The sequence below is a fragment of the Ranitomeya variabilis genome, chromosome 3, assembly GCF_051348905.1.
Source record: "Ranitomeya variabilis isolate aRanVar5 chromosome 3, aRanVar5.hap1, whole genome shotgun sequence".
In the NCBI taxonomy this organism is placed as follows: domain Eukaryota; kingdom Metazoa; phylum Chordata; class Amphibia; order Anura; family Dendrobatidae; genus Ranitomeya; species Ranitomeya variabilis.
In genome coordinates, this window is record NC_135234.1 from 647,183,635 (window position 1) to 647,199,018 (window position 15,384).

The 15,384-nt window shown below is 40.8% G+C and overlaps 1 protein-coding gene across 2 annotated transcripts in view; it reads left to right on the plus strand.

Moving 5' to 3' along the window:
- Positions 1 to 688: 688 nt before the first annotated feature.
- The window catches only part of NXPH4 (neurexophilin 4), a 422,655-nt gene continuing 407,959 nt past the window's right edge, over positions 689 to 15,384 (plus strand). The window contains exon 1 of one of the 2 annotated variants that reach the window (XM_077299749.1): positions 689 to 1,066. In XM_077299749.1, the coding sequence (XP_077155864.1) occupies positions 1,013 to 1,066 (54 nt within the window). In that variant the 5' untranslated portion in view covers positions 689 to 1,012. Of the gene's footprint in view, positions 1,067 to 1,246; positions 1,344 to 15,384 lie in introns of those variants that run through there. The other variant, XM_077299750.1, reaches the window with a different exon arrangement.

A 15,384-nucleotide genomic window follows, 5' to 3' on the forward strand; every position in this document is an offset into this window, starting at 1 on the left:
AGTGTCCCCTGTAGGGACAGGTTGGAGCTTCCTCTGCAGACAGCTGGATAGCCTCTGATGCACATTACCCAGCATTGCAGGCTGGGATTCATTCATCCGACACATATCATTGCACTTGTATCAGCAAGGAACAGATTGGTTGGAAGATCGATGCGATTTCTGCCTGGAGCTAAACTTATTTCTATTGCTTCACTAGATCGGATGGTGACTGCTGAGACTTGGCACAAAGGGAGAGAGAGCTGCTAATGCAACAGGCAATGGGAGCTGCAGGGCAACTTCATACTAAAGTCATTCCAGTGCCTACCCTATAGTTATTAATATGTATCCCTATAATTGCATTTATGGTGCCAGTCACACATAGGTGGCTCAGCCCTCCATCCATGTGTATGGAGTCAGACGAGGGGCAGGTGACCACCCCAGTGCTCCTCTCTTTGTGCTCATATGATGAGTGTCCTCCTAGTCATCACATTCTCCAGGTCTCCAGCATAGCTGCTCCAGGTACAGCCAAGTGCAGGGTGTTTTCTGGCTGAGCCCAGAAATGTTCTCTACTACTCAGACAATACAGAGATGGGAGGGAACAAGGGGCTAGGAGAAGTCTGTGCCAGGCAGAGGAGGATTGGAGGAATAGGAAATGATGGAAGGAGGGGGTCTCTCCTGCTCACCACTGGAGGGGCTGGGGGTGGCAATGGACCTTGAAACTCGTTCCTTGGACTTTCTCCTGTAACACATCACACCTCCACATCCTCAAAGCAAGTGGAGATTTTCTTACTTCCCTTGTTACCTTTCAGCCTTGTCCAAAAAATACAAACAAAACTCCAGCACCCCACCTCTTCTTCACTGTCCTCTTTTCACCTTCACCATAAGCAGAAAGTGGCTGATTCAATGGGGGAAGGTTTTATCCCTGCTCTAGATCCGACAATACAATCACACTGGACAGGTCACTGCTCCCTGAGCTAGGAAGACCCCTATTTGCATCTTTTCCTAAAGTGGAGAACAGGTCCCTAAGACAAGAATGGATCTCCTCCGCTTGGTTATGGCTTTCTTCTGCCAGTGGATTCTTCCCAAGGTAAGGGAGACTAGGTGATGCTGGAGAAAGTATGGTTAGATGCAGGGAGAGAAGGGTTAATGGAGGAGTGTGGGAGACAGACTGGCATCACTTTGTTTTTCTAAAATGTATAAAAGAAATGTAACAGCTCAAAACTTGCTTGAGATGAAAACTGAGAACAGAAGCGGGAGAGCAGTAGGTGGGGGAAGCAGCTCCTGCCTGGAAGTCCTCAGTGTGTGGGCTGCTGCTGCTGCTGCTCTCTGAGACTAAACACTTAGCTCAGGGTAGATGAGCTCAGGTTTGTTGGCATGTGATGTACTGTAATACTTGTGTGCTTGTTCTGTGTAGTATCTAGCCAGCTGGTGACTACTGGGAGACCCTGCTGGGCATAAAAGTGTTCCTATAGCATGCCCTGTCCAGATAGTGACTACTGCAGACCCTGCTGGGCATAAAAGTGTTCCTACAGCATGCCCTGTCTAGATAGTGACTACTGCAGACCCTGCTGGGCATAAAAGTGTTCCTACAGCATGCCCTGTCTAGATAGTGACTACTGCAGACCCTGCTGGGCATGAAAGTATTCCTACAGCATGCCCTGTCCAGATAGTGACTACTGCAGACCCTGCTGGGCATGAAAGTGTTCCTACAGCATGCCCTGTCCAGCTAGTCATTACTGCAGACCCTGCTGGGCATAAAAGTGTTCCTACAGCATGCCCTGTCCACATAGTGACTACTGCAGACCCTGCTGGGCATGAAAGTGTTCCTACAGCATGCCCTGTCCAGCTAGTGACTACTGCAGACCCTGCTGGGCATGAAAGTGTTCCTACAGCATGCCCTGTCCAGCTAGTCATTACTGCAGACCCTGCTGGGCATAAAAGTGTTCCTACAGCATGCCCTGTCCACATAGTGACTACTGCAGACCCTGCTGGGCATAAAAGTGTTCCTACAGCATGCCCTGTCCAGCTAGTGACTACTGGCAGTGAAGTGTTCCTTCAGCATGCCCAGTCCCCCTAGTCACTACTGGCAGACCCTGCTGGGCATGTAAGTGTTCCTACAGCATGCCCTGTCCAGCTAGTGACTACTGCAGACCCTGCTGGGCATGAAAGTGTTCCTACAGCATGCCCTGTCCAGCTAGTCATTACTGCAGACCCTGCTGGGCATAAAAGTGTTCCTACAGCATGCCCTGTCCACATAGTGACTACTGCAGACCCTGCTGGGCATGAAAGTGTTCCTACAGCATGCCCTGTCCAGCTAGTGACTACTGGCAGTGAAGTGTTCCTTCAGCATGCCCAGTCCCCCTAGTCATTACTGCAGACCCTGCTGGGCATAAGTGTTCCTATAGCATGCCCTGTCCAAATAGTGACTACTGCAGACCCTGCTGGGCATGTGAGTGTTCCTATAATATGCCCTGTCCAGCTAGTCATTACTGCAGACCTTGCTGGGCATAAAAGTGTTCCCATATCATGCCCTGTCCATCTAGTCACTACTGACAGACCCTGCTGGGCATGGAAGTGTTCCTTCAGCATGCCCTGTCCAGCTAGTGACTACTGCAGACCCTGCTGGGCATGGAAGTGTTCCTATATCATGCCCTGTCCAGATAGTGACTACTGGCAGTGAAGTGTTCCTTCAGCATGCCCAGTCCCCCTAGTCACTACTGCAGACCCTGCTGGGCATGTAAGTGTTCCTATATAATACCATGTCCAGAAAGGTGAGCTGCCCATACCTGATACACTGTTAAAAGAACACAATTGTCATCCTATTCTACTCTTAAACTCTCTTCTTCTCTTTTACCAACCATAGTTGGACAACGTTCCTCATTAGGACACGTGGCACCAATTCCATAAAATGTTTGGCCCCATGATGACTTCTTTATCTGCACTCACATATGTGTAAATGTGTCTTTCTTTATGTTACAGTTTTAGGAGCTGCTCTTTTCAGTGTGTTTTACGTTGCACTGGGAGTGAATGGGTTATCTCCCCTCTTTTCTCTCTTTCTCTGAATAAAGGTTTCCCTGTCACTTCTGAGACTTGTGGGTGCACTGACGTCACTCGGAAAGTCCTCGGTAACATTGTACTTTATTACTCTGTTGCCTTTTTACAGAGTAATGTATTTGTCAATTATTAGCTCATTATTTTGTTTGCGTAACATATCAGACATCTTAAAGTAAAACAATTTTTATTAACTATTTGTTACCAGGATGAATTTGTAGAGTTATCCATACCCTTGGGAACAAAGGGTTAAGCCTATACCCTGTTTCTTCTTCTAATGAGAGGATTTTTCACGGTAACGGGGTGCCACCTAACGCTGGACATGCATCCTAATCAGATAGGTATTAACCCCTTAGCATAACATTTCAGCAGATCAAACAGTGGAAGGCCCACGGGGCACAAGTGACTGGAGACTGTATGTTGCATTAAAGGTGCCTTTGTAACCAGGGCTCATTGTGTCATAGCAAATTTGTAAGGAATTCTGTAAGGTTATTGAGATTTCAGCATTAAAACTCTTGATAACCATCAGAAAATCCCACTTCTCCAAGTCACACTCCCCGGAAGCTGATATATGGCTAACCTGCACTTGCTTTTCATTTTCTTTCCCCATTCTGTAGGTCTATAAAGTGTATTTTGTTCTTGTCCGTGCTTAGCAGCTGTTTTATTAACCTCAATGGTGCCCAACAGCTGTCCAGTGTGCGAGCGCTGACAGCTAGTGCCCCAAATCTCAGCTCCCCTAATTCATGCGAGTGCTATATGGCTTGGAATTGGGATACAGGGGGTTAAACGCCCTCACAATTGGATCTTCACACTTCAGTGGAGTTGGGCTTTAATGCGATCCAAGTATAAATATTTGTTATAAAGTACACTGGACTATCTGATACAGTTCTAATGTGGCCATAACTAGGAGTAGGGCAAAGATCTAACGATGTTATAAAGTGCGAGGTCGGACGCTCACCCCTCACATGTATTCCCCAATTTCATAGTGCCTTGTGTAGAGCCCCGTGGGACAACTGGGTTTATGCCAAGTACATTGCTCTCATATAATGAAACCAGCCCTCATTCCAGGAGCCGCATCACTGTAACTATCATGGAAATAATTTATATTCTCAGTGCACATAAATTATAAATTAATAGGATTTCTCAGAGCCCGCGCACACGCTGTCTGCTGCTGCTACAGGGCTGGATTGTATTGTGATAATGGGCACAGGACATCATTACCAGACATTAGCTTTCTACATATCTGTTGTTTTAAATCGACAGGTTACAGATGGCATCATCCCCTCTAGAACAGCCCATCCTCACCTGCTTTATGGGAGTCATTTCTTACCATGACTTATCTGGACACATATTCACCTGATGCTTTCATCTTCTGTAGATTGTCAGCTCTTGGGGTAAAGGCTTTTCAGAATTATATGAAACTGGGAATAACTTGCTTCAAAGATTTGCAACAATTACGTTATTGTGGTGAGATTCTAGTGCTGGGCACGCCGACTGCGGAAAAGGAAGAGTAAAATGGTCTAATAACAAAATATACTTAACCGTTTAAATTCATTGATGTGAGGGAAGCTTATCAGTGGTTCGGTATCAGCCATGTCCGCGATATGCGTCACATCACGTCTGTTCTTCATACAATTCATTGACCATCATATGTACATGTTCTGCTTCTCATACATGCTGCTGCCCATCATACATGTTCTGAACTTCATACATGCTGCTGCCCATCATTCATGTATGTTCTGCTCCTGATGCAAGCTGCTGCTCATCATACATGTCATGTTCCTCATACATGCTGCTGCCCATCATACATGTATGTTCTGCTCCTCATACATGCTGCTGCCTGTCATACATGTATGTTCTGCTCCTCATACATGCTGCTGCCTGTCATACATGTATGTTCTGCTCCTTATACATGCTGCTGCCCATCATACATGTATGTTCTGCTCCTCATACATGCTGCTGCCTGTCATACATGTATGTTCTGCTCCTCATACATGCTGCTGCCTGTCATACATGTATGTTCTGCTCCTTATACATGCTGCTGCCCATCATACATGTATGTTCTGCTCCTCATACATGCTGCTGCCTGTCATACATGTATGTTCTGCTCCTCATACATGCTGCTGCCCATCATATATGTATGTTATGCTCCTCGACATGCTGCTGCCCATCAAACATGTCCTGCTCTTCATGCGTGCTGCTAGTTTGTATCAGATGCAGAAGAGGGACCACCTCACAAAATATCATTTCCAGAAGATATGTAGAGATAATAAATCAGACTTTAGATTTTACAATAATTTTAGTCTTCATAGTTTCTAAAAATACATTTGCTTTCCTTATATGAAATGATTGGGTGCCAGGGATCTGTACAAAGGAAAGCAAAAAAAAAAAATCTCTGACAAAATCTTGATATTTAATTCCCTTATGAAAAAAAGTTGCAGTAGTTTATCTGCAAGAAATAGGCGTAAAATCAGATATTTTTTAAGTCATATTTTACCCTAATATTCTATGAGTAGTTCTGAGCAACATTATCATCGGTTCCTCTGGACTCTTCAGGCAAGTTTGACTTACTTAACGGTTGTTGACCGAACCATCAATTCATAGGTTTGACTTACATCATCATTATTTTTTCCCAAGTACCTGATGGAAAGTTGGATTTTAATTGCAATTGTTACTCCCTGTACCCTTTAGGCAAGTGTGATTTATATTCTCTTTATCAACACTGGAAATATAGGTATGACGGTATGAGCCACATTGTCGTTGTTATACCAGTTCTCAACGGACAGAAATTGTAACATCGTACTGAGTTCATTATATATATATATATATATATATATATATATATATATATATATATATATATATATACATAAATGCACACATATACAGTAAATGTGAGTGTGTATATATATAGTGTTATTGTTACCTTAGTAAATAAAGTGACTCATACCTATAACTATATACATGAATATATATGTATATATAGATACATATACATCTATAGTAAATACAGTATATATAAGTTTGAGTATATGAATTTACATGATCATACACATATATTCTGTATGTTTAGATTTATATATAAATCTGGATAAATAAAGGTTTATTAAACCAGGACTGAGTCCCCGGTAGCAAGTGAAGTGTGTGAGCACTTGTTATAATTGGATGGCATTAAAGACACCATAAAGCTGGAAGGGACTGGAAATTCTTTCTATACTATAGTATATATATACCATATGTTTGACGAATCACTGAACCATGACTATTACTCCCCTCTGTAAGATTAACCCCTCATCCACTTAGTCAATTCTCTTTTCAGCTTTTGGGGTTTTTCATAAAGCAGTGTATGATTGGGTATCATCAGAAAAAGGTTTAATATCTAATCATACTATGGAGGCATGCATGTAATTGATGGATCTTTCCATTTTTATGTCTTTTTTCATTGATTCTTTAGAAAAAAAATCTGTAAATTTTAGTTTAGAAAGAACATTGCAGTGAGGCCTACAGAATAGAAGGAAGGGGATGGAAGAATTAAGCAGTTATTTGGATGTAGTCCGCAAAACAATACATGACTTCTTTTTAGCAAAAATAAGGAGTGTGACTGTAGGGAGTTTCCCATATGTAAGGATTAGTGTTTAAGGAAATCCTGCGTAGATCTAAAATGGTTTCTCAAGATCTCACAGCATTTCTGAGGCATCTTATTTCTTCAACATGACATGTATAATGTCTTCTTGATATATTTTAGGAGAAAAAAACTAATTATAGTGAATAAGTTCACACCTTCATTCACAAGTGTGACTTGAAATACAGACAGTGCTCCTACATCATAGGGTTTAACAATGTAAATTCTGGTGAAAGGGACGTCATTGGTGGGAGTGATGTTAAAGTGATGCCAGGGTAGACATCACCGAGAGTACTCCTATAGTGATGCCAGGGTAGAGATTAAAATGTATTATCCTACAGTGATGGCAGAGGAGACAGTGGTAAGTGTGACCCTATAGTGATGTCAGGGTAGAAGTTGATGGGTGTGCTCCTATAGTGATGCCAGGGTAGAGATTAATAGTTGTGGTCCTACAGTGATGGCAGTGGAGACATTGATGAGAGTGCTCCTATAATGATGCCAGACTAGAGGTTAATAGGTGTGCTCCTACAGTGATGCCAGGGTAGAGATTGTTATGTGTGGTCCTACAGTGATGGCACAGGAGACATTGATGAGAGTGCTCCTATAGTGATTCCAGGCTAGAGGTTAATAGGTGTGCTCCTACAGTGATGCCAGGGTAGAGATTGTTATGTGTGATCCTACAGTGATGCTAGGGTAGAGATTGTTATGTGTGATCCTACAGTGATGCCAGGGTAGAGATTGTTATGTGTGATCCTACAGTGATGCCAGGGTAGAGATTGTTATGTGTGATCCTACAGTGATGCCAGGGTAGAGATTGTTATGTGTGATCCTACAGTGATGCCAGGGTAGAGATTGTTATGTGTGATCCTACAGTGATGCCAGGGTAGAGATTGTTATGTGTGATCCTACAGTGATGCCAGGGTAGAGATTATGTGTGATCCTACAGTGATGCCAGGGTAGAGATTGTTATGTGTGATCCTACAGTGATGCCAGGGTAGAGATTAATGGTTGTGATTTTATAGTGATGGCACAGGAGACATTGATGAGTGTGCTCCTATAGTGATGCCAGGGTAGAGGTTAATAGGTGTGATCCTACAGTGATGCCAGGGTAGAGATTGTTATATGTGATCCTACAGTGATGCCAGGGTAGAGATTAATTGTTGTGATTTTATAGTGACGGCACAGGAGACATTAATGAGTGTGCTCCTATAGCAATGCCAGTGTAGAGGTTAATGGCTGTGATCCTACAGTTGTCCCAGGGTAGACATTAATGGGTGTGATCCTATATCAGTGCGAAGGTAGACGCTGCTAGGTCTGATCCTTTAGTGACATCAGGGTAGATATTGATGGATATGATCCTACATCGCTATCTGGGTAGACATTGATAGCTGTAATCCTATTGCGGTTGGGCAAACAAATTTGCTGACTCAATTAGTTGACTCTATAGCCGCGTGTTCCATATTGCAGCAATGGGGATGTTTTATAAGAAATCAAACCAGGAAGAAAAAAAGTATGAAGGAAGGACTTCTGCTGTTATTCCTTGGACCCAATGCCTGGTTTTGGCTAAATAAAATGCATCAAAAATGTAAAGCCCCACAACATAGTGAATCTCTTGTCCGTAACATGTCAACAGATCCTGTCAAATAATAGGGCATGTCCATCATGGGCTTCTATATCATCGACAGTTAAGGGTTAAAATCCATGTTAATGTAATACAGCTTCTTCTCCATGATGTAGGGTAAAAGTCCATTTTATTTACTTTATATAGCATTGACAATTTTTGTAAATATCTGCCCTTTTTTACAATAAATCTATTATAATAAATTGCAAACACCTAGATACTGTCGGACAACACGCTGTAAAATATTGGTTAAGGGGGAGATATCTTTGATGGAGCACAACACAAACTGCAATAGAAACGGTCAACCCTAAAGAGATGTATCTAGAATATATTCGTGCTGCATCTTCTGCCTTTTCCTCTAGTCTCATCTATGTATGGGTTTACAGAGCTCACTTTGTTAACTCTTCGAGGTAGATCATTTGTGCATCGTAAGATAACACATCTGCAGTCTTACGCTAAAACACGGGGAACACAACATGTTGAGCTGTGAAAACGACAACTGTTCTACATCTGCTGAAAGTTACGTCTGCCAAAAATAATTGCACGCTTTCTATGAAATTAAAGGGGATAGGTATCCCTAGCTGTTTAAACCCCTTGTGGTACATCAGCGCTACATGGGAATAACTGTATCCGTTGTGCGCCTTAGTTATCCAAGAGCTTTGGAATTTTTCAGCATGATTTTTGTTACTTTGTTGTGAATTTGGTTTGTACAGTTATGCAGATAACTGACTGATAGTGATGAGAGAACGTACTCGGATAAGGTGTTATCCCATCATGCTCGTGTGCTAACTAGGGGTCTTCAGCATGCTCGAATAATATGTTCGAGTCCCCGCGGCTGCATGTCTTTACAGTCACAACACATGCAGGGATTTCTTGCTTGTTGAACAGCCGCGAGACATGCAGACGCATGGACTCAAACATATTTTTCGAGCACGCCAAAGACACTCGATCGGCCCACAAGCATGCTCGGAGAACACCTTATCCAATAATATTCTCTCATCCCTAATGACTAACAATGGATTTTTTTTTTCTTAATTTTTTTCCAGATTCAAAACTTTCAAGAAACCATGCGACCCTTTCAAAAAAATGTTTAGGTTCCTCAAATAGGATGTGAATTAAATCTTGACACGAGCTTTACTTAGTACCTGTAGTATACCGTATGTATGTAATGACATAAAAGGGATAACTCAAATGATGTGGAGATGGGAGATTACAGTATATGGCAATAGTAAGGCAGAACTTGATGCAGCAGATCTGAATTTATCACATCGACAATTCTGAAAATTTTGTTGTAATGTCGCAGTTAACCCATCCCGATACTGCCATATCTGTAGCACCTTTCTATTGCCAATATTTATGGAGTAGTATAAATGTCCCTTTTTATTTCTTTATCTAATGTGAACCTTGCTATTATATTTTCCCACCATCCGGGCCATCCGGGATGTTCATTAGGACTCATGGTGTTTTTTTGTAAGGGTGAGCCATTGGCCAAACTAAAATGTGTAAGGTGGATGTGACAGGTAATGTCATTTGTATGTTGAGCAGAAGCTCGGTTGATCTTGTGATTGTCGGAGAACTGGGGACTCAGCATGTTCACACTGCGCATTGACTCTACAACTTATTTAGTATGCCAAGAGTATCTGTTACTTGTTCTGTACACACCATAATCTTATTGAGGCAGTAATGTAATAAGAGGCCGCTCTCTTCTGGTGCTACCACCATATTGTGCTGCCTGGAGAGTCAGCATTATATTGCTCGGAAATGTGTTGACTGTGTGATTATTGCTGTGATATAAGGGGTTTGGGAATAGTCCCCCACAGTCAATCATTGATATTATTAATATCCAGCTGTTGTAACTGTTCTAAAATGCACTTTATCAAAAAGACAGTGAATATGTGTCACAAAGCCTTCTGCAGCCAGAAACTGGTCAAGAAATGTGTGACAATCACAGATCTCCAGTTATATTTACTATTATGATTTTGTTTTAGTGGGTGACATTCATTTTCCCTTATTAATATTGCTCATTCAGGGCTATAAATTGGGAGTCAATTCCCTTTAATGTGAAAATTAACTCTAACCCCTCAGTGACGATCAATTAAAGTGAAAACTGACCTGTCTAATAAGTGAATAGTGTCCCCAGATGGGTGAAAATGCAGCTGCTGTCGGCCGTACACTATAGCTGACACCCTGCTGCATCAGTCACTGTCTCTGTTGGCACCAACCATAGCCCTTTAACCCCTTAAATGCTCCTGTTAATAGTGACTACTGCATCTAGATGGTTAACAGAGTGTGGGGGCTCCCTCTTTAACCCCATTTTCTCCCTGCTTGATTGTGTGGTCCTGATGGTTGCCATGGCAAGTCATGGACAAATAATGGCCTTAGGGTCTGCCGGCTATAGCGACCTAATCTGAAATGAGCAATATTTAGGTAGCAAAATTAACATTTCTCCTTCCTGTTATGCCGCTTTGTGTTAATTCCTGAAAAGCACCAGAAGGGTTAATCAACTTCCTGACCACAGCTTTGATTATGATGAGGGACGTTTTTAAAATTATATCACTTTTGGGATTTTTCCAATATATAGGCCCGCCAAAAGATACTTCAAAACTGAATAGGTCCCTAAAAAAGTAAGTTTTGTAAATTTCCGTGAAATAATAAAAAATAACTGCTATCATTTTAAAGGTTCTACCATCCTAATGAAATAAATGGACATTTTACAGATGGTGCTCATGCAAACAGACATGGGGTAAATGGTATTTATTGGATCTGGATTAAAGGGATAATTATTCATAGTCTGAAAACTGCTAATTATTAAAAAAAAATTGTCAAATCTTTGATATTTTTATAAATAAACACAAAACATATTGGCCTAAATTTACCATTATTATAAAATATAATGCGTCACAAACAGCAATCTCTAAATCACTGGGATTTGTTGAAACATTGGCGTGAAACGAGTCAAATTTAAAAAATTTCTAAATCTATTACGACGTGTTTCTGAGAATAATGGCAGATCTTCCATGACAGTTTGCTTTGTCATCCAATTGTGGCACTGAGTCACTTCTCAGGGACAAGTTGTGAGTCACGGTAGTCAAGTAGTCCGAGATCAAGAGCCCGGAAGGTACATCATAAAATGAGAGAAGTGAAAAAGGCGTAGTCAGGTCACCGTAAAGAGTCAGAATTCCAAGCTCAGAGTTCGACAAAGTAAAAGTGGTAATAAGAGCGGGTAATCAGTAGGTAAATCCAGGGTCCAGCAACAGAAGATCAGAATGTCAGAGTTCAGAGCACAAAGCACAGTGAAAACACCACACTGATCTTCTAGCAACGACTGGCAGACAGCTTACTTAAATAGATGGGTAATCACTAAGAACAGGGAACACCTGATGTAAGCTCAGCAACGACCAGTCTCAGATTGGATGGCTAAGCTGTCAATCAAAATACCGACTGTTTAGTACATCCCTGCACAAGATTGGACGACTGAGCTTTCACTCACTGTGTTCAAGACACACTGAGCGGTGGAATCACGACACCAATGATATCGTCCAAAGAGAATGCCATCAAACTTGTCACAGATTCTGGATGGCATACTGAACAAGTTGGCATTGCTATAGGACAATATTTCTTTATGCTCCTTAGTGGTCATTCATGATATAGATATCGCTATATGAAAACTGCTATAGGTCCTTCTCATATAGGAAGTAGTATAATATATGGAAATGTAAAACAGATGATTGTATGTGTAAATGGAGGGTGGGATGGGTGGGGGCTCATAAAATTATTCTCTCAGGCATGCTGCTATGCTGTATATATTTACTGAGAGGAAACTGCAATAAATGCTTCCTGCACTCTCCTTGTACGGTACATTACGTTTCGTCATATTTTTATTTCTATTATATTCAGTATAGCATGCAATGCCGGTATCGAGGCCTGAAATAATATTCTCTGTAGGATATCTGAGAACCTGCCCTATTGTATTTTTAATACATTACGTCTATAGTATATATGTTGAGTGTCACATCCATTCAGAATCACTGAACATTATTATCCCTGCAGGATTCGATACTATAGGTATGTGACATGTCCTACAGCTATTCGCACATTTTATGGAATACATTAAACCATTATTCATCTGAAAAGAGAAAAATATTTAAATATCAAGGACAGTATTAGTTACCTGTGTAAAAGAGAATTTCATAAATTAGAATGAGTGACCAAAGACTGAAAGGGGTTGTCCTTTGAAGACATCCCCGAGTCACTTCCCCCGCCAGACCCATCTGTTAACAGGTCCTCACTTTTCCATTGCCTTGGGATGCTTTATATTCCACCATGTCTTTCAAACACATTCAAGCCCTTACCACTTCCTGTCGCCTCCAACTTAAAAGCATTTTTCAATACTGCCCTCTCAGTCAGCAAAAATATTATTGCATAGGGTAGCTATGACTAAACCCTGAGGAACCTCAACAGCAAAGGAAAGAAGGAGGAAGAAGAGCAGACAAATCAGATACCAAATGAGCAGTCAGAGAAGGAAGTGGAGAGCCAAGAGAGAGCTATCCTTAACCCTTTTCCAACCTTAGACGTATTGGTACGTTTGAGGTCGCCTTCCCCTGTTTGTTGAGGGCTCTGGCAATGAGCCTGCAACTTTTCCAGCACATGTCAGCTGGATTTCCCCTGTGGTTATCATTGCTGGATAGCTATGAGGACCACACAGCGGCTGAAGCCCTGATGTGTGTAGCACAAAAGATTGGATGATCACAGCTTCTAGTCTCAAAGGGAAACTATTGAAGTAAGTGAAAATTTTAAAAAAAAATGTTATTAAAAAAATAAAAAATATAAAAGGTTAAATCATCCCCCATTCAAAATAAAACAATAAAATACACATATTTGGTATTGCCGCATTTAGAATCATCAAATAAATAAATGTCTGAAAATAATTCATCCAATCGGTTAGTAGTGTAACGAGGAAAAAAATAAAAACTCCAATATTACGTTTTTTTGTTCGCTGCAATACTGCATTAAAATACAATAACGGTCGATCAAAACGTCTTATCTATCCCAAAATTGTATCAATATAAACATTAGCTTGGCAAGCAAAAATAAGCCCTCTCCCAATCCCAGGTCACGAAAAAATGGTGACCCTACAGGTCTTGGAAAATGCCGACTTTTTTGGCAAATTTGGGATTTTTTTCACCAATTAAATAAAAAGAACCTACACATGTTTGGTGTCTGCAAACTCGTAATGACCTGGAGAATCATAATGGCAGGTCAGTTTTAGTATTTAGTGAACATGGTAAAAAAGAAACAAAAAAAACCCAATGTGGAATTGCACTTATTTTTTTGCAATTTCACCGCACTTTGAATTTTTTTCCCTGTTTTCCAGTGCATTATATGGTAAAACCAATGGTATGGTTAAAATAAACAAGCTTTCACATGGCCATATTGGTGTAAATTAAACAAAAGTTATGGCTCTGGGAAGAAGGGGAGCAAAAAACGGATACTCACAAATGAAAAAAAAAAAGGTGGTGAAGGGGTTAAAAAGTAGTTGTCATTTTCATTTATATTTCACAAATCAATAGTACACATGAAAACAAGCAACTCTGTAATATATCTTATCAGAGGAATTTATTTTATTCATCTCCTGAATTGATCTTGCACTCTGAATTCATGGGTAAAATCTATCTTCAGTGAAGACAGAATTTCGCATTACTGAGAGAGATGATAGTCGGCACTTTTAAAATTCTATGGAAGAGGGTAAGTGGAGCAAGACTTTCTATTGGAAGTTTCACTGAAATAACAGTTACAGTTCTCCATAGAACATTATGTGCACCAACTGTCATCTGCTATCTCAGTAATGGGAAAGATTTTACCTGTGAATTGAGGTCTAAGGGGTAATGCTTTTCCTCATGGAGCGTGACAAGCTAAGCCTGGCATGTCAGAGTGAGGAGACTTATAAGCCATGCATGCTCCTCTGGGAAATTAAGTATTTGAATTTTCACTTCACAGAGGAAGATAACTATTTGGCTTTTATCCTAAGTGATATTGCACGACTCGTTAGGGGGTTGATTGTGACTTGTAGGATCGCTACTTCCAACAGGTGGCGCTATAGAGTTAAGTCCTCTTTTTTCTCAGAAGAGGCAATTTGCATATTATATTTCCCAGAGAGAGGAGCATTGCACGGCGAATAAGCCTCCTTACCTTGACAAGCCAGAGATGGTATGTCACTCCATAAGGAGAAACTATACCCCTGAGAAATCTAGTGTCACCTATTGGATCCTAAAAGTTAATATTGAATCAAAATGACTTAGGCTAAAAGCCAAACCAGAATCTCAATTTGCAAGCACGGTGTTTTGGGGTATTGCCAGTCCAGAGCCTCTTACCTAGCCAAATCTCATACTTTGCACTGATGAGGGGCAACACCATGTCTGCAAATTGAGGTTCTGGTTTGGCTTTTATCCTAAGTCATATGGCATGGCTCATTACAGGGTTGATATTGACTTTTAGGATTGCTGCTTCCATCCAATAGGTGGCATCTGTGAACTGAGAATTTTGAACATGAATTAATAAGTTCAGAAGAAGAAATAAGCAGATTTCTCTGATAAGATATTTTACACAGTTTCTTACTTTCATGTGTACTATTGAGTTATGGGAACAAATTAAAACACTTACTCTTAAGGCCAATAGAGTTTAGCATAGTGAGGAGGAATTGGTGATTTGTGGTGTCTGATGCTGCAGAGAGATCCTGAAGAATCAGAAGAAGATATTTACCATTAGTAATATAAGTATTCCAAGATAAGAGAATACTAGAGTTGTGTACTGAGACCCACCTGCTCCTCTTTATTATGCACCACACCAGGAATGAGCACGCTCCTTTCTCCTATCACTGGGAAGCTTCAATTTGAGGGATCTGAGCTACAAAACCTTAACTTTTTAGTCTAAATTAAAAAAAATATATATTTCAAGTACATAGCACCATTATATTGAGCATCGCTTTACAGACACTATCAGCACTGTATGGAATGTTCTCAACTCCATAATATGTTAGTATCTTCAACACACTGACTTTCAATATGTAGTATTCATGAGACTCGCAACGATTTTAGGAGTCTTTCAAATAGCA